At 41.3% G+C, this 25,326-nt stretch overlaps 1 protein-coding gene across 4 annotated transcripts in view; it reads left to right on the top strand.

Moving 5' to 3' along the window:
- KLF7 (KLF transcription factor 7) overlaps positions 1-25,326 on the top strand; it is a 103,737-nt gene that overhangs the window by 28,629 nt on the left and 49,782 nt on the right. For 2 of the 4 annotated variants that reach the window (XM_055573271.1, XM_055573270.1), the window contains exon 3: positions 13,757-14,390. In XM_055573271.1, coding sequence (XP_055429246.1) covers positions 13,757-14,390 — 634 coding nt within the window. Of the gene's footprint in view, positions 1-2,831; positions 4,454-13,756; positions 14,391-25,326 lie in introns of those variants that run through there. The other 2 variants (XM_055573273.1, XM_055573272.1) reach the window with 2 other exon arrangements.

Below are 25,326 nucleotides of genomic sequence, written 5' to 3'. Positions count from 1 at the left end.
GGCAGTGATGATTCAAATTAGTGTCTCTTCTTCAGTGAGAAGACGGGTGCGCCTGAAAGTGCATGTCATGCCGTACCGGGCGAGCCACCTAGGGTTAAATGAGATGCCAGAGCTACTGGAAACCAAACTTCAGGGCCTCAACACTTGATTCTTCCCTGTCAAGTTGGGTTGAATTGTTAATTTGAAATTTGCAACATTGGATTGTGGTTCAGAAATGGGCCGGGCACAGTTTTTCTTTTCTTTACATGATGGAAAACTGTCTCTTCCTTTCTCCCTCCTCTGTTCCCAGCCATCATTGAAAGCTTCCTATTGCCTAACATAATAAACAAGAAAGGGACTGGCTCTGGGATTCTGGAAACAACAATGAGTTTAGGGAAAAGCATCTGAAAGACATGAAAAAGAATCTACATTTCATTGTCAGTGACATGTGCACACACGCTCACATACAACGGGACCCTGTACAGCTTATATTCAATATTTTCACCCTTAGCTCTTGCCTAGTTCAAACGCCATACCCTCTTAATTGGATTTTGGCTTACTTCCAGGTTCAGTATTTGAGAGCTCCGTATCTCTGAGATAATGATCCTGAAATAAATAGCATCTCTCAGTAGAGATATCTTTTTATGTAAAATTCTTAAAGGGAATGGAGAGGAACGAAATGTTTTGTGTTTAGGAATTTATGGGAAAGTCACCAGAAGGGGCCAAAACAGGAATTTCCCAGGACCTCACCTATATAAGTGGAGTGTGAGGCTATTTAAGATGACAAAAAACAGGATCCTCACTGCCTGTGAAATTGGAATACACTCTTTTGTGGAAAGACCAGTGAATATGGGGAGACCCACACTGGGGACCAAATGGTTGTGACCCTCAAGGGCTGCAGAGACCAGTGACCAGAGTTGCCTTTCCCAGGGAGGCCCTTTTGGGTGTAGAAATGGGAATAAATGATATAAGAGGCTTGAGCCTCTACCCTTAAGTCTGTTCCCTCAGGGCACCAGTTAACAAGCTCCTGGTGCGGAAAGCCAGGAGAGGGTGGGTTTGCTCATCTGAGTGACACTCGGAACACATGATGCAATACCGACTTCTGAGAAGAAATGCCCTCCTTGCATCTGTTTGAAATGGGCAAGTGTGAGGACCCAAGACTGATCCCCTTTGTCTTGAGCAGAGACTCCATTCTGCTCAGTCCAATGAGAATGAATCGTCAGCACATGCTTTCTCGGTGCTAATGTGTGAATGGAGGAGAAATGTTGATGGAGCCCTTTGACTTAGTAAGGTACACCTTTTAGAATAGATTTCTTGGCTAGAGAAACCAGCTATCATTCTCCGTAGAATTCGGCATTGACTAATGGCTTCATTGATTCCTTTACCCATTAAACTAGTATGTGTAGATGGCTTTTCCAAGCCCTGTGCTGAGTGTGGAGATTCACTGGCACATAAGCTGGAGGTCCCTACTCTGCTGGAACTTCCTTAATAGTAGGGAAGATGGACAGTAAATATGAAAACAAATAATTTGGATCTTTCCAGGGCTTGGCAAGTAACTGAAAAGCAAATAAAACAAGGTAAGTCTGATAGAGAATGAATAGGATGTTTGAGTTATTTAGGCAGATCAAAGGACTCTGAATAGGTGGCAATTAAACCAGAACATCATAGGTTAAAAGAAAGCAGGTAACAGCAGGCACTGCGGCTCTGAACTTGGTGTGTTTGTGTGCATGGGAGAAGGGTAAGAGGTGAGGAAGGCAAGACAAGTGACTGGCCATGGCAAGTAAGTAAATGTGATGGCAGGCCAGGATTGTCAGCAAGAATTTGAGCTGGAAGGAGTCTTTGCGAGGATGGTTCACTCATTTTGCAGAGAAGGAAATGAACTCTCTGCTCCGGGTTAGTAGTTTAGTGGGAAGGGGAGAGGCAGCATCAGAAAGGGAGACATTGAACCTGATTCCCAGACCAGGCCCTTTTACCAACAAAAAGCAAGAATTGGACATAGCAGCTTGTCCACTTGTGTTTTTCTGGCGTCTCTTCCTGGTGGTTTCCGGAGGCCAGAGGAGAAAAGATGAAGTGGCCAAAGGAAGAGGAACATTCTCTGAGATGATGAAATGACTTTTACTTCCTACACAGGGCTGCGCTATGGCCTTTTAGGAATCTAAATATGCCTCTCCTTTAGGAATGCTGGGTGTATCCCAGACAGTAAGCATTTAAAACTTTACTTTTTTAATGAAAAATTTAATCATTAAAATACTGTGGAATCCTACAAGGACTGTTGTTGATTATATATGCATACATACTTTTTCTGATGTTCTTTTGGTGAAGGAGGAAGAATTTTGGCTTTTATCATACTCTTGGACCCCTGCCTGACAAGAATTGTGCTCAAATATGTTGACATTTTGATGGAATTGTTTGAAAGTTGCTTCATTCATTTATTCATTGACTCATTCATTCATTCAACAAGACAAACGGACCATGAGACAAAAACAAGTCCAGGTATCTGAGGAATCCACATTCTAGTGAAGACTAAATGCTAGTGAGGCCGATACCCACGGTGAAGCAGAGGATTAGTTTCACGGTATCTGGAAACATGGGTTAGAGAGTGTCATAAGCTTCCTGAGTCCCCTGTGAAGAGGCCAAAGACCGCCTTTTTTCTGGGTTCTCAGCCTCCTTCCTTTCACCAGCCACTTGGGCAGCAGAGCCACGTGTCTGTTCCTTTGAACCTGTTCTCAATGAGCCATTCCCACCTTTCACCACTTTTACCCTTTCACCACTATTTCATGGCATCCTGGAACCGCCAGACGAGTAGGTTCCTAAGACCCCCCATCCGTTCACCTGGTAGGTGAGAAAACAGCCCCATGAGGTAGATCACTTAATCTTTCCTACTAAACAGCGTTGCTTTACTTGGATAATTATTTGCTGTTTTTATTTTCCCTTTCCATGCCCTCAATGTTCTTAGACATGTAATAAAAAGAACACATTATACTGGCTAGAGAGTGTGTGTTTCAGGCCCTGTTCTAGGCACTCGGCACTTGAGAGGGATGGAACTCGCACGCACTTCTGTGCTGTAGGTTTTTCTGTTATCTCATTTTACAGATGAGGAAAGCGAGGCAGAGGGGTCGAGTAACTTGCCCAGCAGTGAGTTGAGCTAGTAAGTAGTGCAGCCTGATATTGGCCCTCGGCAGTCTCTCTCCAGGGCCGACTCTTCACTCCTTCTCTTCTGCCTTTCAGAGCACACGGGGCCAGTTTCTTTAACTGGGGTGAGCAGCCATGTGGCACACCCCCGCTGCCACCTGAAATATTTTGAGAAGTGGATTCCAAGTACCTCAAATGAAGTCAATGTACAACCTTCTGTGTCAGGAAAAGCAGCTCAGGGCTTGGTTTTCATTATGTTTTTGGTTGTCACTTTTGCAGTCTGAGGAGCAGAACAAACATTCCTTAGTACCTCCACCTTTAACATTCCACAGTGGAAGTTGTTGAAAACTCTCTTGGTTTTGAAAATATCCTCTGTGATCACCAATCACTACATTGCATCTACCACTGAGGGCCCTGATGAGAACTGAACCTGTTGTTTTCAGGAAATTCAAGCTTTGACTGGGTATGTGTATGTGTGTGTACATTGTACACACGGGCAACTGTGTTTCAGGGTAAAAAGAAGCAATCATATATGTACATACATGTCATTTTTATGGGAGGTGGAGAAAGGATATATTTAATTTACCCGACTGAGGAGGATATAACAATTGTCCAGAAGGGAGTCCATAAAATGAGTTTGCTTTAAAGAAAAAAAAAATCCCAGTAGCCTGAGTCAGCCTGTGCAAGTGATTTGGGAGAGGAAGGGGAGATGATGTCATGGGTTCGGCATGTTCCCATCTTGGCCACTCAGTGCAGAGGGGCCCGGGGAGTTTGGGGAGGGTGTGTGCATGTGTGTGCAGAGTTTACAGGAGTGAGTGGGGGAGTGAGTGAGAGTGCGGTTGTGAAACAGCATTAATAACCCCTTGTCAGACCTTTCTCTGTTACTGTGTTTTTCAGCAATCTTGGTTTGAATGAAGGCTCTCTAGCCAATTAATGTTTATTTGTTTCTTTTGGCAAGACCCGTTGGGGGAAGGGATGAGATTGGTGAGTTGAAACATTTTTGTTTTGTTTTTGCATTTTGGAAGAAGAGGCAAGTAATGTGAGTCTGGGTTTTCAATGAAGGCTCCCCTGCCCACCCCGCCCCTCAGCCCCAACCCACCCCTTTAAGAGGCAGGAGGCAAGACATGGCCAGCTGGTGCCTTGAACTGACGCAGGTGCAGAGGCTGTAGGGGGTGGGGAGCCAAGAATAATTACAGGTTTTTGAAGCATCAGGCCCCTCCTGACACAAGCGCTCGTTGCAAAAACTGCTCTTTATGGAAAATTAATGGTGAAGCTGAGCAACTGTCAGGATCACTGTTATTCCCAGGAAGCATCACTCCTTGGACAGCATGCCTTCTCCCAGGTCCGTGGGCTCTTGTGAGTTGCTGGGACAGGACTTAAAGCAAGGACTGTTGGCACTCCCCTACATGGGGATGGGCTTTTCCTTTAGGGGTATCTCTTCTGCAGTTTTGTCTTTCTTAATCCACACACTCAGCCCAGAGCTAGGTCTTTGCTCTAATGGAGGATGATTTTTAATTGACTATTATTAAGGCATGAATTTTATTTTGTCCATGAAAGTGTGATGACTGAAGCAGAGATATCTAATGAAACTTCTTTTCAAGCTATAAAGTAACAAATGGGATTTCCTACAGTGTGTGTCAAGCTAAATTGAGGCTACTTTGGGAAGTATAAGTATGTTGATAGCAGACCCAAGCATCTTCAGTGATATAGCTGTGATGAGCAGTGGTGTCTTTCTACCACTTGTAAGTTGAATTTAGTTTCAGTTCAGTGCCTCTCCTAAAGGGCTGATAGAGGGTAGTTGCAGTAATTGTGGATAGAAGCCAGAGTGATAGACTTCTAATTGGTGTGTTATGAAAAGTAACGTGTGGGAAAAAAACCCTGAGCCAAGATAGGAAGACTTCTTATGCATAGACCTCCTTATCCCTATGCTATGCTATGTTATGCTAAGTCACTTCAGTCGTATCCGACTCTGTGTGACCCCATAGACGGCAGCCACCAGGCTCCCCTGTCCCTGGGATTCTCCAGGCAAGAACACTGGAGTGGGTTGCCATTTCCTTCTCCAATGCATGAAAGCGAAAAGGGAAAGTAAAGTCCCTCAGTCGTGTCCGACTCTTAGCGACCCCATGGACTGCAGCCTACCAGGCTCCTCCGTCCATGGGATTTTCCAGGCAAGAGTACTGGAGTGGGGTGCCATTGCCTTCTCCCTAGTGGACACTTAATTTTAAGGATTACAGACACTGAAGGAAGAAAGTGCTATTCTAAGTTGTTGGAGGTGTGGGGAGCCTTCCTTCAAGGAGCATAAGACCTGGATCCCAACTCTGCCTAGGTTATGTGACTTTAAAACTCGCCTTAACACTTAATTTGGATTTATGTTGAGGTGTTTTGTTTTGTTTTGTTTTGTTTTTAATGTACCACAACTAAGACATCCTTGGGAGATGAAACGAGTATTTGAGGCTGTTGATTTCAAAGACATCACCCTCTCCCCAAGCCTTTAATCTGGTCTCCTTTCTCCCCAGACTCCCCATTGAAAAACATACAATAAATACTTTTTTTGTATGTTGAAAATAGTTTGGGGAGGAGAAACACTGAAGAGGTTTTGGTAGAAATCTCCCAACTTTGATGTTTGTTTAGAATTCAATTAATTTTCATAGTACTGTCTCTCAGAGTGTACAAATTACTAGAGGGAAATATTTAATTTGGTTTCAGCTCCAGCAACCAGTTGATGTGAGAAACAGTGGAAAGGAATGCGATGTTAACAGTGATTTTAGTACTGTGGTTATTTTGTGGAGTTCAGCAGTTCTGGTAGTGATGTGTAATTCTGTTGTACCTCTGGGGTGTGCTATTGATGTGGGTTCTTTTTTTTTTTTTTAACCTAATAACTGAAAAATGCAGTAAGAGATTTTCACTTACACCATATACTTGCTTACCCACAATATCTAGATAAAATTTATTCTCCCCTACCCTTCCACCCTAATGTTTTCCCCCAGTAGAAGTCAAGAAAAAGTGGATGTTGGTTTAAAATCATCAAAGAAATCACTTTCTAGATCTTACAAGGTTAATTCTTGTCACTGGTTCATGCATCCTGCCTGCCATGAATTAGGTTCAGTGTTACCTTCTCCTCCTCAAACCTGCTTTGAAATGTTGAAACCCAGGAAGATGGGCAAAGAGTTGAGGTGCTTGTTTTGTAAGGTTCTCCTATATGCTTACAGAGCTTATCAATCATGGTGCTTTCTTTCCCCTTTCTAGTTCCTGAGAAAAATGGTACCAGAACTCTCTGGCCATGCTTTCCACTTCCTTTTCTAAACTCTGACCTAATTTTAAAAGACTAGAAATATGACAGAACCATTACATCATATCATCCTTTGAAGGGAAAAAAGAAATCACAAAGTTCCCATAAATATCAACTTTGCAATCCTATAAAGTTTTCAAGTTGGCTGTAGGAGTTAGAAGAATAAAGATTTTGCTAAAAAGTGTAAAGTGTGAGCATAGCTAATAATATGTTAGAAAGAATGAGCATTTTAAGAGATTGCTTTACAGAAGAAGGCCAGATTACCCTACTACAAGTCGCTTGTTTTGTGTCACTTTGAATTTCCATTCTGGGATGTGTGTGACGATTTCAAATCACAGAAAAGTAATTAAGCTTTGGGATACTCCCAGGAGAAAGGTAAGAGGTTCTTCTCCCTGTTTCTACACTTCAGATTCTTTGGGGACTATGGCACCATGGTTAATAGCATGTGACAAAGCCACACATAATAAATGTCACAGGGAGGGACTCTCACGGGCAGCCAAGTACAGTTCACTTGTGTGTGCAGTTACCTGGGTGAGCATTCTTTCTGGGAACCAAAGTTTACCCCTTTCTTCCTAGAAGCATCGTCATCATCATAACCATCAACATCTGCAGGTCAAGGTCTGATCTCAGAAGAAGCATGACTTTGCAAGTTTCTGCAAAGGAGAATGCTGTGTCTCCCCATATTTTGCATCTATATTCTTTCCCCAGATTGTTTTATCTGTTTGTATTTTAGATGAATGAAGTAAGTGGGATCCTTAGAATGAAGGGCAGATGGCTAACGGGAACACAAATGACTGATGATTGATTATAAACATAGGTAGTAGTAGGTAGCATTTTATTTTGATGACTGTATGTTTCCAGAAAGAAATCATTAGCAAAATGCAATTTCTTTTTTACTCACTAACTCAAGTATGTGTGGATACTTGAGTAAAAGTACAAAGACTACAAATAAATATTCCTAATGACACAGCTATTGAGCAGTGCCAAGAGTATTGGACCACTGACTTTGTCTTATGTTCTAATTAAAAGACAAATATTTACAGTGGTGGTGATGGATGGGGGTTGTGAGGTCAGCTTAATTTTTAGAAAGTTCTTAACAACTCTACACCACTTCAGATACTTAGATATATCTCCCATCTGAGATAACAAAGGTAGTGTTTAGCTCTAAAAGATTATTTATATTGTTTGAGGCTTAAGTGATTTAAACAATATGATTATTGCTTTTAAGGAGATCATAAATCTTAATAAACCAGACATGTCACCAATTTGTGACCCCTTAGATTCATTTTGGAGATACTATTTAATTGCCCAGAATTGAAGAGGAATGTTTTTAAGCACTTGACAGCCAGCATATTTTCATAACTGTATTTCCTAGACCAGGCTCCTTAAAGAGATAGACTTTATGTTGAACTTTGAATGAAAGGATAATTAGTTGGGGAGAAAACGAAAGATTGTGTCAGGTATATAGGCCTGAGGGAAAGTTAAGGAGAGGAAAAATAGGTGAGGAAAACCCTTTAGGAGAGATGGCAAAAGTGCCTGGAGATGTTTGTCGTCTTCCCTGGCAAGTTTCGTGTAAATTATGTCAAGATAAGGACTGGTTGAAAAAGAGCCGTTTGGTAACCTTGGCATCATCTTGCCTGCATATGACAAGTTTCTTGCATACTTCTTGATCCTCTGAAAGTAACTACCGCAGGGAGATTTTGGTGAACTGAATTTGTGCTGCAAGACTTGGATTATCTTGTTTTCTATCAACTTATGCCTTTGGATCCTATCATAGAAGTTGCAGATATGGCAGTAATAGATTTGAATTTTTTTTTCTTTTTTAGAGACTAGGTCTTGGATTGGGGCTTCCTTGGTGGCTCAGATGGTAAAGAATCCACTTGCAAGGCAGGTGACCCAGGTTCGATCCAGTATTCTTGCCTAGAGAATTCCATGGACAGAGGAGCCTGGCCAGCTACAGTCTTTGGGGCCACAAAGAGTCAGACACGACTGAGCGAATAACACTAATAACAATGGGTCTTGGATGATGGTTTTTAATAAGCATGTTTCAACAAGAGGGCTATGAAGAGAATGGAGAGAGCATATTAAAATATTTCAGAGTGATCAGTTCAAAGCCAAATTCAGGTGATATTTGTTAGAAAACTCAAAGAAGCCATACATTTTGAAATCAAGATATTAGTGACTCATTTGTGACTCATAAATAATAAGAAAGTCACTTTGCACTTGCGCACCTTTCCTTCTCACTGCTGACGATAGTAGATTTTTGAGATGGTGGAGGCTGATACAGTGTCTCAAGCCTTTAGCTGTACTGTAAGCTCAGGCTAAGCAAAGCCTCATTTCTCCAAGGTGAGGTACCAGACAGCCATGATTTATGTCGTTAAATTGACATCTGCTGACTCCAGTTTGGAGTTTGCTGGCTAGAGTGTCTTCGGGACAGAGTAAATCTCTGTGTCTGGTAGAAAAACAAGTATTCAAACTATATCAAAATGGACAATCTGGAGATGTTCCTAGTTTGCTGATGGGTATTTCTTTTTTTCTTTCTTTCTCATTTGAAATAATTTAGACTTAACAGAAGTTGAAAAAATTGTACATAGAATTCCTGTATACATATTCCTAATTTACTTTGATATTACATAACTGTAGTACAAGTCCCGTGGAGAAGGGCATGGCATCCCCACTCCAGTATTCTTGCCTGGAGAGTCCCATGGACAGAGGACCCTGATGGACTATGGTCCACAGGGTTTCAAAGAGTTGAATGCCGCTGAAGCGACAGCACGCACTCATGCATGCTTGCAAATCTCTGGTTCTGATAGAAAAATAGACATTCAAACTCTGTATCAAAATTTGCAATCTGGAGACACTCCTGGTTTGCCAGTCGGTATTTCCTTTTTCTCTCTCATTTGAAATTATTTACATTTACAGAAGTTGCAAAAATTGTACATAGAGTTGCTGTATACATATTCCTAGCTTACCTTAATATTACATAACCATAGTACAGATATCAGAATAAGAAATTGACACTGATAAAATACCATGAACTAAATCTATATGCTTTCTTTGAATTACATTGTTTTCCCACCCCTGTTCTTTTTCTCATCCAGGATCCAGACAGGGACCTATTGCATTTGGTTGTCTTATCGTCTTAGTTTCCTCCAGTATGTGACAGCTTCTCAATCTTTGCTCCTCATGACCTTGGTACTTTTAAAGAATATTGGCCAGGTATTCTGTAGAATGGCCCTCAGTTTGTATTGGTCTGATGTTTTCTCATGATAAGATTGAGGTTATTGAACTTTTGGCAAGAGTGGCATAGAGTAATGTTATGCCCTTTTCAGCCTATCATACCAGTGGAATATGATATCAATATGCTGCTAAATTTCATCATATGGTTAAGATGGTGCATGCCAGGTTTCTCTGCTATAAAATTATTATGTTTTGTCCTTATAATTAATAAATGTCTTATTGGGAGGGGATACTTTGAGACTAGACAAATATCTTGTTTCTCATTATACCTTCATCTATTAATTTGAACATCCTTTGGTGATTCTTGCTGGAAGTCATTATTTCTTTGTTATTTGACTAGTAGTGATCTTCTATTTCCATCAATACTTATGTTTATTAATTGTTATTTTACTATAAGGAGGAGCTGATCTGTCTCCTCCATTTTTTTATTCAACCATTTTTTTATGTCACTGAATTTCTTGAATATTAATTTTATTCCATGGGTTAGAATCTGTTAGTATCATTATTCATTTTTATTGCTCAAATTCCCTAGATTTGGGCTTTGAGAACTCCTTCAAGTTGGCTCATGTGTCTTTTTGACATACACTCATCACTTTATGAGCACTTTTTTACCTTATGATACAACAAGATATTCCAGACTCATCTTTATTTTCTTTGCCTCAGGCCTTTCAATCAACTTTTCCCTCCCAGGTTCTCTTTATTGGATAATGATATTTAGAAACCAAGATCTTGATGCCAAGTGTGCTAACTACTATTGGGGTGTCTTTGCTTGTGGATTCTTCTGATTGACAGAGCCAGGAAGTACATACATGTATACACATACATGCAAACACACCTTTGTTACTATAAAAATCTCTGTGTGTATATGTATTGAAATCTCTAAATAAATACTGAAACCACAAATTCCAGTTAAACATCATAGGTGTTTCTTATGGGACTTCTTGTAATTATTTTTTTTAAATATGGGAGATAAACTACCTCTTTTGCTTGGAAATAATCTAACAATGAAATAAATAATCCTCATCCTTAACATTTTATTCTCCAGCACTCCTGATGAGTTTCTAATTGACAAAATCTTCTTTTCTATCTAAGCTTCATTACCAGCAGATATTACAAGAAGTAGATTTCTCAAGACAATAATATTCCATAATGATTTCAGAGGGCTATCCAGCATATTTTGACGGGTTCTCATGGTTCTATAGCTCTCAGATGGAATAGAATGCCTTGTATTAGGATTGCAAGAGATAGCCTCTCTTAGTGATCCAAATTTCCCCATATTTAAGTGATGAGAAGTATCTCCATCCTTAGATGATTAGCATGATCCATGTGTTCTGGGATTCAAACTAGGGCATACTGGGTAGGTTAATTTGTATCCTCCCTGAAGCATGTGTAAATGCTTTTAGAATGTCTCAGTTCCTCAGAACTTTGAATATGAAGAGATCTAAGCCTCCTGTTAGTAACAATCACAATTTCTTAGTGACTTTTGAACCTTTGAGCTAAAAACTATAAAAGAGGATATGACATCCAAAAGCCCTGTCGATAGACACTGGTGACTGTGAAATAGTCCTGTGTGTGAGGACCTGTCTCAAGGACCTCTTCTAACCCATGGTTCGGCTGACTTCCCCCTGGAACGTATTTGTGTCTCAAAGGTCTGGTTCTACTCTTTGAACAAAGCTAAAGGAGCATTATGTTCTAGAAGACATGTATTAGTGGTCATATCTAGCTTCCTCGTATTCCAGATTAAGGTCAGCAGGTAGCTTTTGTACAGTGGAGTGGAATAGAATGATTAAAAATAATAGTATATAGTTGATTTATCTTTGGTTGATAGACATTATGTACCTGATGGGTACCAGACACTGTTCTTGGTAGGTGATGGTTTAAAAAGAGAAGGGAAGATTAAAGGGAGGTTTTTTGGGGGTAATATAATTCAGAAGTGAATTGACTGGGGCTTAGACTGGGGGTTTTAATACTGGAAAGAAGTAAATGATAATTTTTAGCAATGAGATGGAAAAAGGAAAGGAGAAATCTTTGAAACATAGAATTCAGAAAAGGGACAAATAAGGATAAGAGAAATTTCTAGACCTGAGAAGGTGGCAGTATTGGTTTTAGATATAAAGTGGTGGAAAGCTACTCAGCAAGAGCTATTATTTAATCAATAAGCAAAATAGAATCAAGCTTAGTTTTCCAATAAGCTTTCCTTGATTAACACCTACATAACATAAGAGTACAGAATTCATTGTCCACTCATCCTTTAAGAACTTGTCAACATACTTTATTGTTGTATTATTTGGTATCACTTTGCTTGTAAATGCATGTAAATTTTAGCTTGCAGTTGTTTACTCTGTATGTACGTCACATGGATCTGTTACTGTGTCATCCTCTAACACAGAAAGCCTTGCACCTTGCTGTGAACACAGTAGTTGAATGAACACTTGTGACATAAGTATTGAATGAAGATTGGAACCATTCATTAGTTTATACTATTAAAAATTAGCAGTGAGACCCAAAGGTGATTCATCATTAAAAATCTGCTTTTCTTATTCAGTAATGCAGTTTTACCAGAAGGCTGATTAAAAACCAATCTTTTGAAATGTCACCAAAATAAAATCGTTGACAGATACAACACAACCAGGTATATCATTAAAATATATTCTTAACAGAATAAAAGCCTAGAATCAGAACACCGGTTGAAAACATAGAAGTGCTAGAGAGCCAGAGAATTAGGAGCTAGTCAGGTTTGAAATTTGCCAGCAGTGTTTCTTTGTTGAAGCCCCAGAAGTTACAACAAGTTGAACTGATGGCATAAATTAGGACTGGGCTTCCCAGGTTGCACTAGTGGTAAAGAACCTGCCAGCCAGTGCAGGAGACATAAGAGACACGGGTTCAATCCCTGGGTCAGGAAGATCCCCTAGAGGAGGGCATGACCCCCCACTCCAGTATTCTGGCCTGGAGAATCCCATAGACAGAGGAGCCTGGCAGGCTACTGTCCATAGGGTCACAAAGTGTCAGACACAACTGAAGTAACTTAGCACACATCAGTTGCTGCTAAGTCGTTTCAGTCGTGGCCGACTCTGTGCGACCCCATAGACGGCAGCCCACCAGGCTCCTCCGTCCCTGGGATTCTCCAGGCAAGAACATTGGAGTGGGTTGCCATTTCCTTCTCCAATGCATGAAAGTGAAAAGGGAAAGTGAAGTTGCTCAGTCATGTCCGACTCTTAGCGACCCCATGGACTGCAGCCCACCAGGCTCCTCTGTCCATGCTCCAGGCAAGAGTACTGGAGTGGGATGCCATTGCCTTCTCCAAAACACATAAGTTAGGACTATGGTTTTCTACCAGATTCTGAAAGAGCAGGATTAAGTGAGGAGAGCTTTCAGGTTATAAACTTAAATATCCATTTTTGCCATAAAAACACTTCTACCATCTTACAAAGACTTACGAGCGCCGTGGATGAAGATTTGTTGAAACTCTGAACTTTTCTGATTATATTTTTCTTGCCTCACTTCTTTACCAGGTGAAAACTTATATTGAAATAGATTAGTGTCTTTTTCTTTAACAATTCAAATAGCTGTGTTTGAACTTATTTTTATCACGTAGACAGATGTCAAACTATTGTAATGGGACTCATGCTTCTTGCCTTGCAATACGTAATGATTGTGCTTAGTGATTTGCCAAAGTCTGTTTGAAAAATGAAGTTGGACTGTGGGGAGTCACTTGCTATGAAAACCTCATCTGATTTTGTTTGCTTCCTGCTTGCATAGGGGCTCCTAGGGAGGCTAAGAGCATCTCACCTACCGAATTGGATTGTGGGATATGAGATCATTTTAACATTGAATGTTCTCAGGGAACTTGATGGTGTGAGATAGCCCTTCTGGGTTTCTAGTTCCCCATTAACTGTAGTAGTTGAGCTCATATGATGTGACCCTTGTGAACCCTTCAGAAGTGTCCAGGGAGAAAAATAACAAGGTCAGACCTTTCACCAGGAAGATTTCAGATATGAGCCAGGAAACATCCTCTGTTCCTTCCTGTAGATTGCTCCTCAGCCTGTCAACATGTGGTCCCCTGGTGTTCTTTGCTTCTGATGGCTGTTTCTCTCCCTCCCTCCTTGCCCTCTGCAGACATGCCTTGAATTGGAACGCTACCTGCAGACGGAGCCCAGGAGGATCTCGGAGACCTTCGGTGAGGACTTGGACTGTTTCCTCCGTGCTTCTCCTCCCCCGTGCATCGAAGAAAGCTTCCGGCGCTTAGACCCCCTGCTGCTCCCCGTGGAAGCGACCATCTGCGAGAAGAGCTCGGCCGTGGACATTCTGCTCTCTCGGGACAAGTTGCTATCTGAGACCTGCCTCAGCCTCCAGCCAACCAGCTCTTCTCTAGACAGCTACACAGCCGTCAACCAGGCCCAGCTCAACGCAGTGACCTCATTAACGCCCCCATCGTCCCCTGAGCTCAGCCGCCATCTGGTGAAAACCTCACAGACTCTCTCAGCCGTGGACGGCACAGTGACGTTGAAACTGGTGGCCAAGAAGGCTGCGCTCGGCTCAGTCAAGGTGGGAGGGGTGGCAACAGCAGCGGCAGCCGTGGCAGCAGCTGGGACAGTTAAGAGTGGACACAGCGACAGTGAGCAAGGAGGGGTAGGGGCTGAGGCGTGCCCCGAAAACAAGAAGAGGGTTCATCGCTGTCAGTTTAACGGGTGCCGGAAAGTTTATACAAAAAGCTCCCACTTAAAGGCCCACCAGAGGACTCACACAGGTAGTGGTACAAGTTGGCCGCACGTGGTTTCTTCTTTTTCGTCCTTTAGCCTCGGGGGGAGGGGGGGAGGGCTTCTCTCTGTTCTGAGAAGTGGCATCCATGCCAACGAGGAGGTATAGAGAGGCAGGCAGGCCTGGGAGGGAAGCTGAGTGACTCACCCATTAACCTTAGGATCTCCAGGTGTCTTGGACACCAGACATGGGTTTGTCACTCGCTGGCTTGGAGATTCTTTCAGAGGGCAGTGCCAGCCTTGGTGTAGTATCAGACACTGCTGAGGATGCCTGAACAGGGGTTCTGGTGGTGTGACTCACAGCCGTACGTGATGTATGCACCTGTCACTTCCCTGACACTTTTCGTTGTTTTACCGGTGTGATTCGGCGGTTTTGATTAACACTGGAATCTGAGACATTACCTTGGAGAGAATTGCAATTGAACAAGGTAGCCAGGGTGTCCCTATTTACTCTTTTTCCAGCATCCCTGATTTTTCATCAAAGTCACCAACAGCAGGAGGGTTTCAGAGTTCATTAGATGTGATCATTCTGTAATTAATTGGCATCTCCTCTTTTGCATTGTTCTCTGGCGCGTGCTTTATGGAGAGATGGCAGAATTGCTTTTTAATGAGCTTGTTACTGCGAAGTTGCTAAAGTGATTACATTGCTATGTGTGTGGTAAGGGCGGTGGGGACCGGCAGGGACTGTATAGTTTACTCAGGACTTCTGTGGTGACTCCCAGGACTCATACTGATCTTGGGAGCAATGGGATAATTTAGAAGAGGGGGGTTTGTGAAGAAAAGAATGAGATTAGCATTTTCCTTGAATCTGGTCTTTGTCCTCTGCTTTGAGGCAGAAACTTAGGGCTGGTGTCTCTTCTTGGGGTTAGCATTGTAGGAGCAATTACTGTCTTTAGTGGTTTTTAAATGAGTCCCTGAAAGTATATTGCCAGTATGGTTTTTTCAATCTGCTGCACAATACCAACTGAACTGGGAAGAGCTCCGAAAGTGTAAGCAGTAGAATCAGAGTGTTGCTGGGAAGAAATGGGTGATTAGATCTAGGCTGGGAGATGTGTCTGGAGAGCGTTCTTCTTCTTGGGCTTGCTGCTGGCCTTCCGGGTGCTCTGTGGTGACTTGAGGACTGTGTCACCAGAGAAGTGTGCAGTGCAAGGATCACTGGTTGGAAAACGGGGAAACCTAGGTTCTAGTTCTAGTGCTGTCCCTAACTAGCTTTGTCACCCTGAGCACATCCTTTTACCTCACTGGTGGCCTCATTTTCTACATCTTCCAAACAATTTGGCTTTTGAGGCCCCACTCAGCTCTAATGTTCTTGGGGGAGGCGGTTTTGGGAAATGTCTTTGTGTAGAACAGAGGAGCTTCCCTGAGATAGGAGTGTATAATGTGTGTGTAGAAACCATCACCACCTTGAATTTCAAAGTCATTCCCATGGGAGGATGATAGCGGACAGTGTTTCCTCACAGCATAAGACTTAGGCATGTTCTCCTCTCATTTCAAACTGACTTTTGCTTGTGGTCCTTGCTTGCTTCATGGAAAGTTATCCTAAGGTTACTTTTGAACCCATGGCTCAGGTTCAAGTCCCATTCATGGTTCCTTTTGGAGTTTGAGTTCGAGTCCTCTAGTCCACATACTTCAAGGCAAAAGCTTCTTGCTACTGTCAGCTTTTGCTTTTTTTCACCTGTCTGGTATTGTTCTGGAGGTTAGTTTCATTTATTTGTCTTTCTCAAGTCGGTGAGTAAAATAACTAGAAGACATTACAGTGCTCCCAGGCTTCGGCCGTGACTCATCTCCTGTTCCCCCCAGGAAACCAGAGAAGGCAGGATGAGGCGAGAAGGTTGAGCTTTGTTGAGGGTATGGAATTCATGATTATGAGCACATTTTTTAAATTATTGACACGAAGACAGGCTATGTCCTGCCTAGTTTGGAGGCTGGGCATCTCTGGGAAAGCAGAGATTCTTTTTTGGGGGGGTGAGTCCAGAGCATTTGCTTCCTTTTCCTGTCCCCTTTTTCTAATGGATATGTTAAGAGGATAACTCTGAGAAGTGATGCATCTTCTGTGGTTTGTTTTTTTGGGCATTGTCTACTCAGAGTGATTATCAAGGTGGAGCTCATTATGTTTCCCAGCACCTGCAACCACTTGCCCTATAGTGGATTAAAGTGGAAAGAATCCTCCCTGTGGGGAATTTAGCCAAGAAGGCACCTTGCATTATTGGAAAGGCAGTACTGCAGAGCGGTTAAGAGCAGGGCTTTGCAGTCAGGGAGACTCAGGTTTGAATTCTGGCTCTACAACTTCCTAGATTTATGACCTGGATACCTGATGCATCTTCCCTGAGTCTCAGTTTCCTCATCTGTAAAACAGGGATAATTTACCTCCTAGATTGTTTTGAAAATTAAATGAGTAAATATATGTAAAGTGAAAGTTAGTCGCCCAGTTGTGCCCGACTCTTTGGGATCCCATGGACTGTCACCTGCTAGGCTCCCCTGTCCATGGAATTCTCTAGGCAGGAGTACTGGAATGGGTCGCCATTTCTTCCCTCCAGGGGATCTTCCCAGCCCGCGGATTGAAACCAGGTCTCCTGCATCGCAGGCAGATGCTTTACCTTGAGCCACCAGGGAAGCCCAAATATATGTGAATTACTTGGCAGATGGTAAGAGCTCATTAAAGAGAGTAATAGGGTTGGTTGTAGTCCTGACTATTGCTGATGATATTGATTAAAGATGATTTTGTGGAAAAAAAGAAAAACAGCTTTATATAAACTAGAAATAAATCACTTAAAGTTAAATCCCACTAAAAAGCAAGAAGCTTTTCTTTCCTACTTCCGTAATTTCAGTGTCAGGGTGGTGATGCACAGCCACTCGTCATAGAGGATTAAGTTGGACATGCAGGCATTGACCCACTGAAGTTGGCAGTAATGTAGAGCACAGCTTTCCTAAAACAAGACAGGAAGCAATGACCTTGCACCCTCCAGAAGCGTTTTGCCAGTAAAACCTTCTGCAGAGACAAACATGGAGGGAAAAGTAGGTGCTATAAGAAAGAGAAACAGACAGGAGGGGAGGCAGAGGTGGAGATGGGCAATGAGGAAAGGGAATCTGAATTAATTTGGATTAAATAGATGAGAATCAGAAGTATTTATTTGGAATTGGTGTGAAGGGGGCACAGGGGAACTGAAAACACAAGTGATAATTTATGTGGTGTGGATGAACTAAGAATAATGAAAAAAGCATGAAGGATGGAATCAAATTAAGTGCAAACATATCAAGGAAGTGGACTAGCAAAAGCTTGGGGGCAGAGGTATATGGTGATGAGAATTCAGGTTGGAGATGAGGCCATTGATAGAAAGAAATGAATAAGGGAGGGCTGCTGACCAAGTGTTGAAATGAAGCTCTGGTTGGATTCAGGCAAGCTGTTTTAACACAGGGCTCACTTTAATTCAATGAAAATATTTTCTTATCTTTCAGCTGGGGAAGTGTTTTGGGACATAAAAAAGAGAGAGAGAGGGAAAAAAAAATCCAAGAGAAAGAGAGGAAATACTGGCATTTTGTTCTCTGGAGTTATATATATGCTCTATCTCTTCTATATGGTAATATGTTGAAAAAGAGACACACTTGCAAAAATGAAATAAACTGTGTGGGTCTCAGTCTATGCATAAAGACAGACAATACGTTGTTGGTAACATGGATTTCCTTGCAATGAATAATTTTTAAAAGTGTTATTCATCTCATCTTTATATAGATAGAATTTACTGAGCTGGAAAAGATATGCTGCTGCTGCTGCTTTTTTTGTCCTTCTGTGGCTGTTTTTTTGAGGATGCTGAATCCTTCAAACTTTTTGCCCTGGAGGATGTTAGGCAATGAGGTGATTTTTCTTTTTTTCAGGTAGCAGATGTTCAAATTGGTAGCTAGGGCACAAATACTGGTTGCCCAAGGAGCTGAAGTGAGGGATGGGGGAGCCAGGCTGGGGATGGCTGAAGATGAGGCAGGGGCTGGGACAAAGGGAATATTGTGAAGTAGCAGAATCTAAGTGAAAGGAAGCATATAAAAATGGACATATGGTTTATTCATTGGGAAGAGCACTTAGTGCTGGCATGAGGGTAGAAATGTCCTTTAGCAGCCAAGCCATTACAGACCTTTCTCTTCCACTGTTTTCTGGTCTTTGTATAATATATTTTTCTTTCTCAGTAAGTCAGCCATTATGTTCACAGTTTTATTTGTCCTCTTGGAGACAGCTAAATAATCCTAAAATTTTGTTGCAGGGGAATCCCTCACTTTCAGGTTTTAAAATACTACTTTATTATGTTTATTTTCAGCAAAAATCAATTTGCTAAAATGTTGGTAGTTTCTATTCAAAAAAACAAAGAATAATTTTCCACATTTCTTCTTGATCATTTCTGAGAAGGAAAAAAAGCCTGTGGTTGAAATGGAGCTTTATGTTAAGTGGGCAGACTTCTCTAATATGAAAATTCATATAAAATCACATTCACATTTACACTGTTAAGATGAGTCATGTTGGTAAAGTTAGGACAGAGGCCAGCAGTGAAATCTCTGATTGTTGGTCATAAAGGAAGGAGCAAAGAGGCCATGTCCTGTCTTCTGCTACTTGGACAAGGGCTCTCCATAGACTGGAGTTGCTTTTGCCTAATCCATGGGTGATGATAGAACATTCTAGGTTTTGCACTGAAAGATGTAAAGATATGCTTTTTAGGTGAAAAGATAAAATGACCGTGCAATTTTCTTAGTATCTGATACCTGCTTTGAGGCAGGTCATAATGAATCATAATGTGGCACAATCTCTAAGTTTAATTAGGATTTAGGGAAATAGTTTATTTTTAAATGGAAAGGTGGCTAAAAACATTATGAACAAAAAGATGGGTATCAGTTCAGTTTAGTTGCTCAGTTGTATCCAGTTTTTTGCGACCCCATGGACTGCAGCACACCAGGCCTCCCTGTCCATCGCCGACTCCTGGAGTTTACTCAAACTCAGGTCCATTGACTCCACGATTCCTTCCAACCATCTCATTGTCTGTCATCCCCTTCTCCTCCCACCTTCAATCTTTCCCAGCATCAAGGTCTTTTCAAATGAGTCAGTTGTTTGCATTAGGTAGCCAAAGTATTGGAGTTTCAGCTTTAGCATCAGTCCTTCCAATGAATGTTCAGGACTGATTTCCTTTAGGATGGACTGGTTGGATCTCCTTGCTGTCCAAGGAACTCTCAAGAGTCTTCTCCAACACCACAGTTTAAAAGCATCAATTCTTCGCTGCTCAGCTTTCTTTATAGTCCAACTCTCACATCCATACACGACTACTGGAAAAACCATAGCTTTGACTAGACGGACCTTTGTTGGCAAAGTAACGTCTCTGCTTTTTAATATGCTGTCTAGGTTGGTCATAACTTTTCTTCCAAGGAGCAAGCATCTTTTCATTTCATGGCTGCAGTCACCTTCTGCAGTGATTTTGGACCCCGCCCAAAATAAAGTCTCTCACCGTTTCCATTGTTTCCCCATCTATTTGCCATGAAGTGATGGGACCAGATGCCATGATCTTAGTTTTCTGAATGTTGAGTTTTAAGCCAGCTTTTTCACTCTCCTCTTTCACTTTCATCAAGAGTTCTTCACTTTCTGCCTTAAGTGTGGTGTCATCTGCATATCTGAGATTATTGATATTTCTCCCGGCAGTGTTGATTCCAGTTTGTGCTTCATCCAGTCCAGCATTTCTCATGATGTACTCGGCATATAAGTTAAATAGGCAGGGTGACAATATACAGCCTTGACATACTCCTTTTCCTATTTGGAACCAATCTGTTGTTCCATGTCCAGTTCTAACTGTTGCTTCCTGACCTGCATACAGATTTCTCAGGAGGCAGGTCAGGTGGTCTGGTATTCCCATCTCTTTCAGAATTTTCCACAGTTTGTTGTGATCCACACAGTCAAAGGCTTTGGCCTAGTCAATAAAGCAGAAGTAGATGTTTTTCTGTAACTCTCTTGCTTTTGTGATGCTCCAGTGGATATTGGCAATTTTATCTCTGGTTCCTCTGCCTTTTCTAAATCCAACTTGAATATCTGAAAGTTTATGGTTCACATACTGTTGAAGGTTGCCTTGGAGAATTTTGAGCATTACTTTTCTAGCGTGTGAGATGAGTGCAATTATGTGGTAGTTTGAGCATTCTTTGGGATTGGAATGAAAACTGACCTTTTCCAGTCCTGTGGCCACTGCTGAGTTTCCCAAACTTACTGGCATATTGAGTGCAGCACTTTAACAGCATCATTTTTAGGATTTGAAATAGCTCAACTGGAATTCCATCACTGCCACTAGCTTTGTTCATGGTGATGCTTCCTAAGGCCCACTTGACTTCACATTCCAGGATATCTGGCTCTAGGTGAGTGATCACACCATCATGATTATCTGGGTCATGAAGATCTAGTTTGTACAGTTCTTCTGTGTATTCTTGCCACCTCTTCTTAATATCTTCTACTTCTGTTAGGTCCATACCATTTCTGTCCTTTATTGAGCCCATCTTTGCATGAAATGTTCCCTTGGTATCTCTAATTATCTTGACGAGATCTCTAGTCTTTCTTATTCTATTGTTTTCCTCTATTTCTTTGCGCTAATCACTGAGGAAGGCTTTCTTCTCTCCTTGCTATTCTTTGGAACTCTGCATTCAGATGGGTATATTTTTCCTTTTCTTCTTTGCCTTTTGCTTCTCTTCTTTTCTCAGCTATTTGTAAGGCCTCCTCAGACAACCATTTTGCCTTTTTGCATTTCTTTTTCTTGGGGATGGTCTTGATCCCTGCCTCCTGTAGTGTCAGGATGGGTATAGTGTTTAAGAGATAAACGAAAGTGCTTTAATGAAAGCTTGAAATATAATTTATTTATTCAACAAACACTTATAAAAACTTGTTATATGTCAGATAATGTTCAGAGTATTAAGAAACAAAATTCAACTGAGTAAATTTTAAAGATCTCACTGGCTTTATTCAGTGATTCATGAATTGGGCAGCATCTCATCTAGCATTTATAGGAAGGAGCTCTGAAATGCTATAAGGGACTTCCCTGGTGGCTCAGACGGTAAAAGCGTCTGCCTACAATGCAGGAGACCCGGATTTGATTCCTGGTTTGGGAATATCCCTTGGAGAAAGAAATGGCAACCCACTCCAGTACTCTTGCCTGAAAAATCCCATGGACGGAGGAGCCTGATAGGCTACAGTCCATGGGGTCACAAAGAGTCAGACACGACTGAATGACTTCATTTTCTTTCTGATATGCTATGCAAAGTGAAAGACTTTTATAGGCGGAAACCTGGACAAGGAAGTTATACCAGAAAAGAGCTGATGGTTTGTGGCAGGGTCACCTTCCTTGAGGGAATGGTAGGGGTCTGTGAGGCAGATAACCTCACTAGTTCTGACCTGGCCATTTCAGATTGCCTGGTTTAATATTCTATTCCTGGGAGAGGCTGAATCTATATTAAATTTATAAGTTTCAGCTTGTTGAAGTAGGGCTTAGCACAGTTCTGTTCAGTTCAGTTCAGTCACTCAGTCATGTCCGACTCTTTATGACCCCATGAATTGCAGCACGCCTGGCTTCCCTGTCCATCACCAACTCCCGGAGTTCACTCAAACTCACGTCCATCGAGTTGGTGATGCCATCCACCCATCTCATCCTCTGTCGTCCCCTTCTCCTCCTGCCCCCAATCCCTCCCAGCATCAGAGTCTTTTCCAATGAGTCAACTCTTCACATGAGGTGGCCAAAGTACTGGAGTTTCATCTTTCGCATCATTCCTTCCAAAGAAATCCCAGGGCTGATCTCATTCAGAATGGACTGGTTGGATCTCCTTGCAGTGCAAGGGATTCTCAAGAGTCTTCTCCAACGCCACAGTTCAAAAGCGTCAGTTCTTCGGCGCTCAGCTTTCTTCACAGTCCAACTCTCACATCCATACATGACTACTGGAAAAACCATAGCCTTGACTAGACGGACCTTTGTTGGCAAAGTAATGTCTCTGCTTTTGAATATGCTATCTAGGTTGGTCATAACTTTCCTTCCAATTTCATGGGCTTAGCACAAGTGACTCCATTTTGGGCCAGTTGTGTCTTTTTTAACAGTTCTCCTATTTTGATCAGACTTAGCCTGAGAGATGTGATAAAAATTTAAGGCATCAAATGCCACTCCCAGCTACTGCTCTGAAGATCTCCCAGTTTTTGCTGATTCTCTGTGTGCTATTCACAGATCATGACTTAAGGTTCACATGTTTTAAGTTGGTCATTCTCTTCATGCGTTTTCTGACATTTCAGTCTTAGGGTATTGTTTGGTGGTTAGTGGCTACAAACATGCACTTAAACACACATTTACAGTACCCCAGGAAGACTATTATGATTATTATAAGCAAGACACTTCCCAGTGTCTGGAGTGGCACTTCAGAGCCACGGTCCCCAAGACCCAAGCCAATCAAAACTAAATATGTCAAAGAAAGATCTTGTTAAAGCAATCACTTTTTAAAGCCAAGTGGCTTGTTCAGTGATTTTATGAAGCTGAGTTTCAGCTTCCCCAGAAGGGTTAGTGCAAGTGCAGCAAGTGGTGTTGGATGCGACATAGACACCTTCTGGTTAAGCTACAAGATAATCAGTGGCCATCCCATCATTAACAGCAACATTGGTCAGACTGTCTAAGGATTTTTGGGGGGCAGCTTTAGCAGTGGATTCTGAGTTAATGACAGTTTCTGATCATTTGTACTCACTCCTAACCAAGGAAGTAGGGTTCAGTCTGTGAGTTGGTAAGATCCCCTGGAGGAGGGCATGGCAACCGACCCCAGCATTCTTGCCTAGAAAATTCCATGAATTGGAATTCATGGCAGGTTATAGTCCATAGGGCTGCAAAGAGTCGGACATGACTGAAGCAACTGAGCATACACACACACACGGGCATAGAGAGACAACCTAAGAGGCATTGCCTGGTTACACACCAGCCATCAAGGCATGTATAAGCCCAAGGAGAATGATAATCAACACAGACAAAGATTAATCATGTTGGGGCACAAACCATTCCTACTGATGGATTCATTTGCAGGCATTTGTTACATTTGCCCATTCAAACCAGGGATCAGTTAGGTTTTCAGTGCATTTGGAAAGTAAATCTAGCTCAAAATAAAATGTTGTTCTAAATTTCTGGCAAAAATGGGTGCTGCTGGTAAGATCTTTTCATAACTGGGGAAGAATCATAGTTAGATAGAACATGGGAGTGCAGATATACTGTGATTTCTCTAGGCATTGTGTATAGTTGTGTCTAGTGCACCTATAATAAGAGAAAAGTAAAAATGAGGCACTAGTTGTTCTGGCCATTAAAATCAGACCCTCTAAATGATTTCTAAGGGAGGTTCAATGGTAGTTTACAGGACATTCGGAATAGATGAAAAAGTGGTCATAGGGAAGACCAATGGTTCTTTAGTATTACCAATAGATTGGTATTTTTACTGGCAGATCCAGTAGTCTAAAAGGTTATCCCCCTTAGTAATGGCCTGGGAGATATGGATGATAGTGTTATCTTTTTAGGACAATGCCAAAGTAAAAGAAAGAAAAGAAGAAAAGATTTTTGTTGTTTAGTTAAAGTATGAAGTCTTGATCCAGCATCTTGGGTAGAGGCAGTCTACACTGATTTCAGCTACTTCTCTTCCTAGTCAGTTTTATTTGCTGTCTCCAGAGTTTGCCCAATTCTAGATGTCATGTGGAGCCTTCTTCAGCTGTAGGGTATGTACTCAAGGTTTATTACTTTCTAGTTTTGTAGCAGTGTCAGTGGTCAGGAGCACCTGGTAAAGTCCTTTCCATGAGTCTCATTTTTGCGAAAATATTAGAGTAAAACAGTAGCTGTCTGTAAGTTACAAAAGACTTTAAAATGCCCATTGTTGAAGATCTGATGCCAACTCATTTGCTAAAGAAGTATATTTATTTCTGTGATATACAGCATTTTAAGATAGTAACTAAAATTGTGACTGATAATATTTTACCAGAACATATGAGAGTTCCAGGAATGTTACACAGTTTCTGGAACACTTATAACATATACCTATACAAGTACAAAATAAAGAAGACTTAATATTACCTATTTGACAGTGCTTCTTGGTTAATTTAACACAGTAAATAAGCCTATTTAGTTTAACATCTCTTTTTTTATAAAGAAAGAGAACAAATCTCCTGAGATGTTCCAGGAGCCCTCTAGAAAATTCCAAAAAAGTTTGAAGTCAAAAAACTTCATTTAGAATTTGGTTTGGGGGAAGTTTGTCAAAAATATCCATTTAATAAAATGACAGTAGATATTGTTAAAGGCAAAACAGAAAGTTACATAATTGTGAGCAAATCTTAGCTCTTTAATTTTGAGAAGATTGGGTTTTCTTAAGTAAAAGACCTGATAAAGACAGTGTGAAGCACAGTAAGTTATTTTGGTATGACATAAAATCTTCACTGTTCAGGCAGATTACTTAAAAAATAAAGAAAATTTCACAGTCTGTTATCAAAAGTAGACCAAAAGTCCAACACCTTAGTAATGTTAACAGAGAATAAAATTCTAATTTTGCACCAGTGTACTTTTGATAGTAAAACTCATTTTTTAAACAATTAAATAAATTTATTTTAATCCTAGCCATCCTGACTACACATAAAACCAAGGTTCCTCTTACACAAACTGTCTACAATTTTGTTCCATTTTTTTCCTCTTTCTTATTCTAAAACAATGAGTCATTTTACTTTCCTTACCTACTTTTCATACACAGTTATTTTCCTTCACCTTTATTTTTCTAAGTAGTTTTAACTACATACATGATTAGAATGACTCTTAGAATGGTTAATTCATAGTGAAAACTGAGATGTAGGAAGTTGTGGACTATCTCTTACATGGGCATTCTGTGGATTGGCAAATTTAGAAATACACGTCATAATTTCTAGAAATACATTCT

This window comes from Bubalus kerabau, chromosome 3 (assembly GCF_029407905.1).
Source record: "Bubalus kerabau isolate K-KA32 ecotype Philippines breed swamp buffalo chromosome 3, PCC_UOA_SB_1v2, whole genome shotgun sequence".
NCBI classification, from domain to species: Eukaryota; Metazoa; Chordata; class Mammalia; order Artiodactyla; family Bovidae; genus Bubalus; species Bubalus kerabau.
This window is presented reverse-complemented; position numbering and strand designations above follow the sequence as displayed.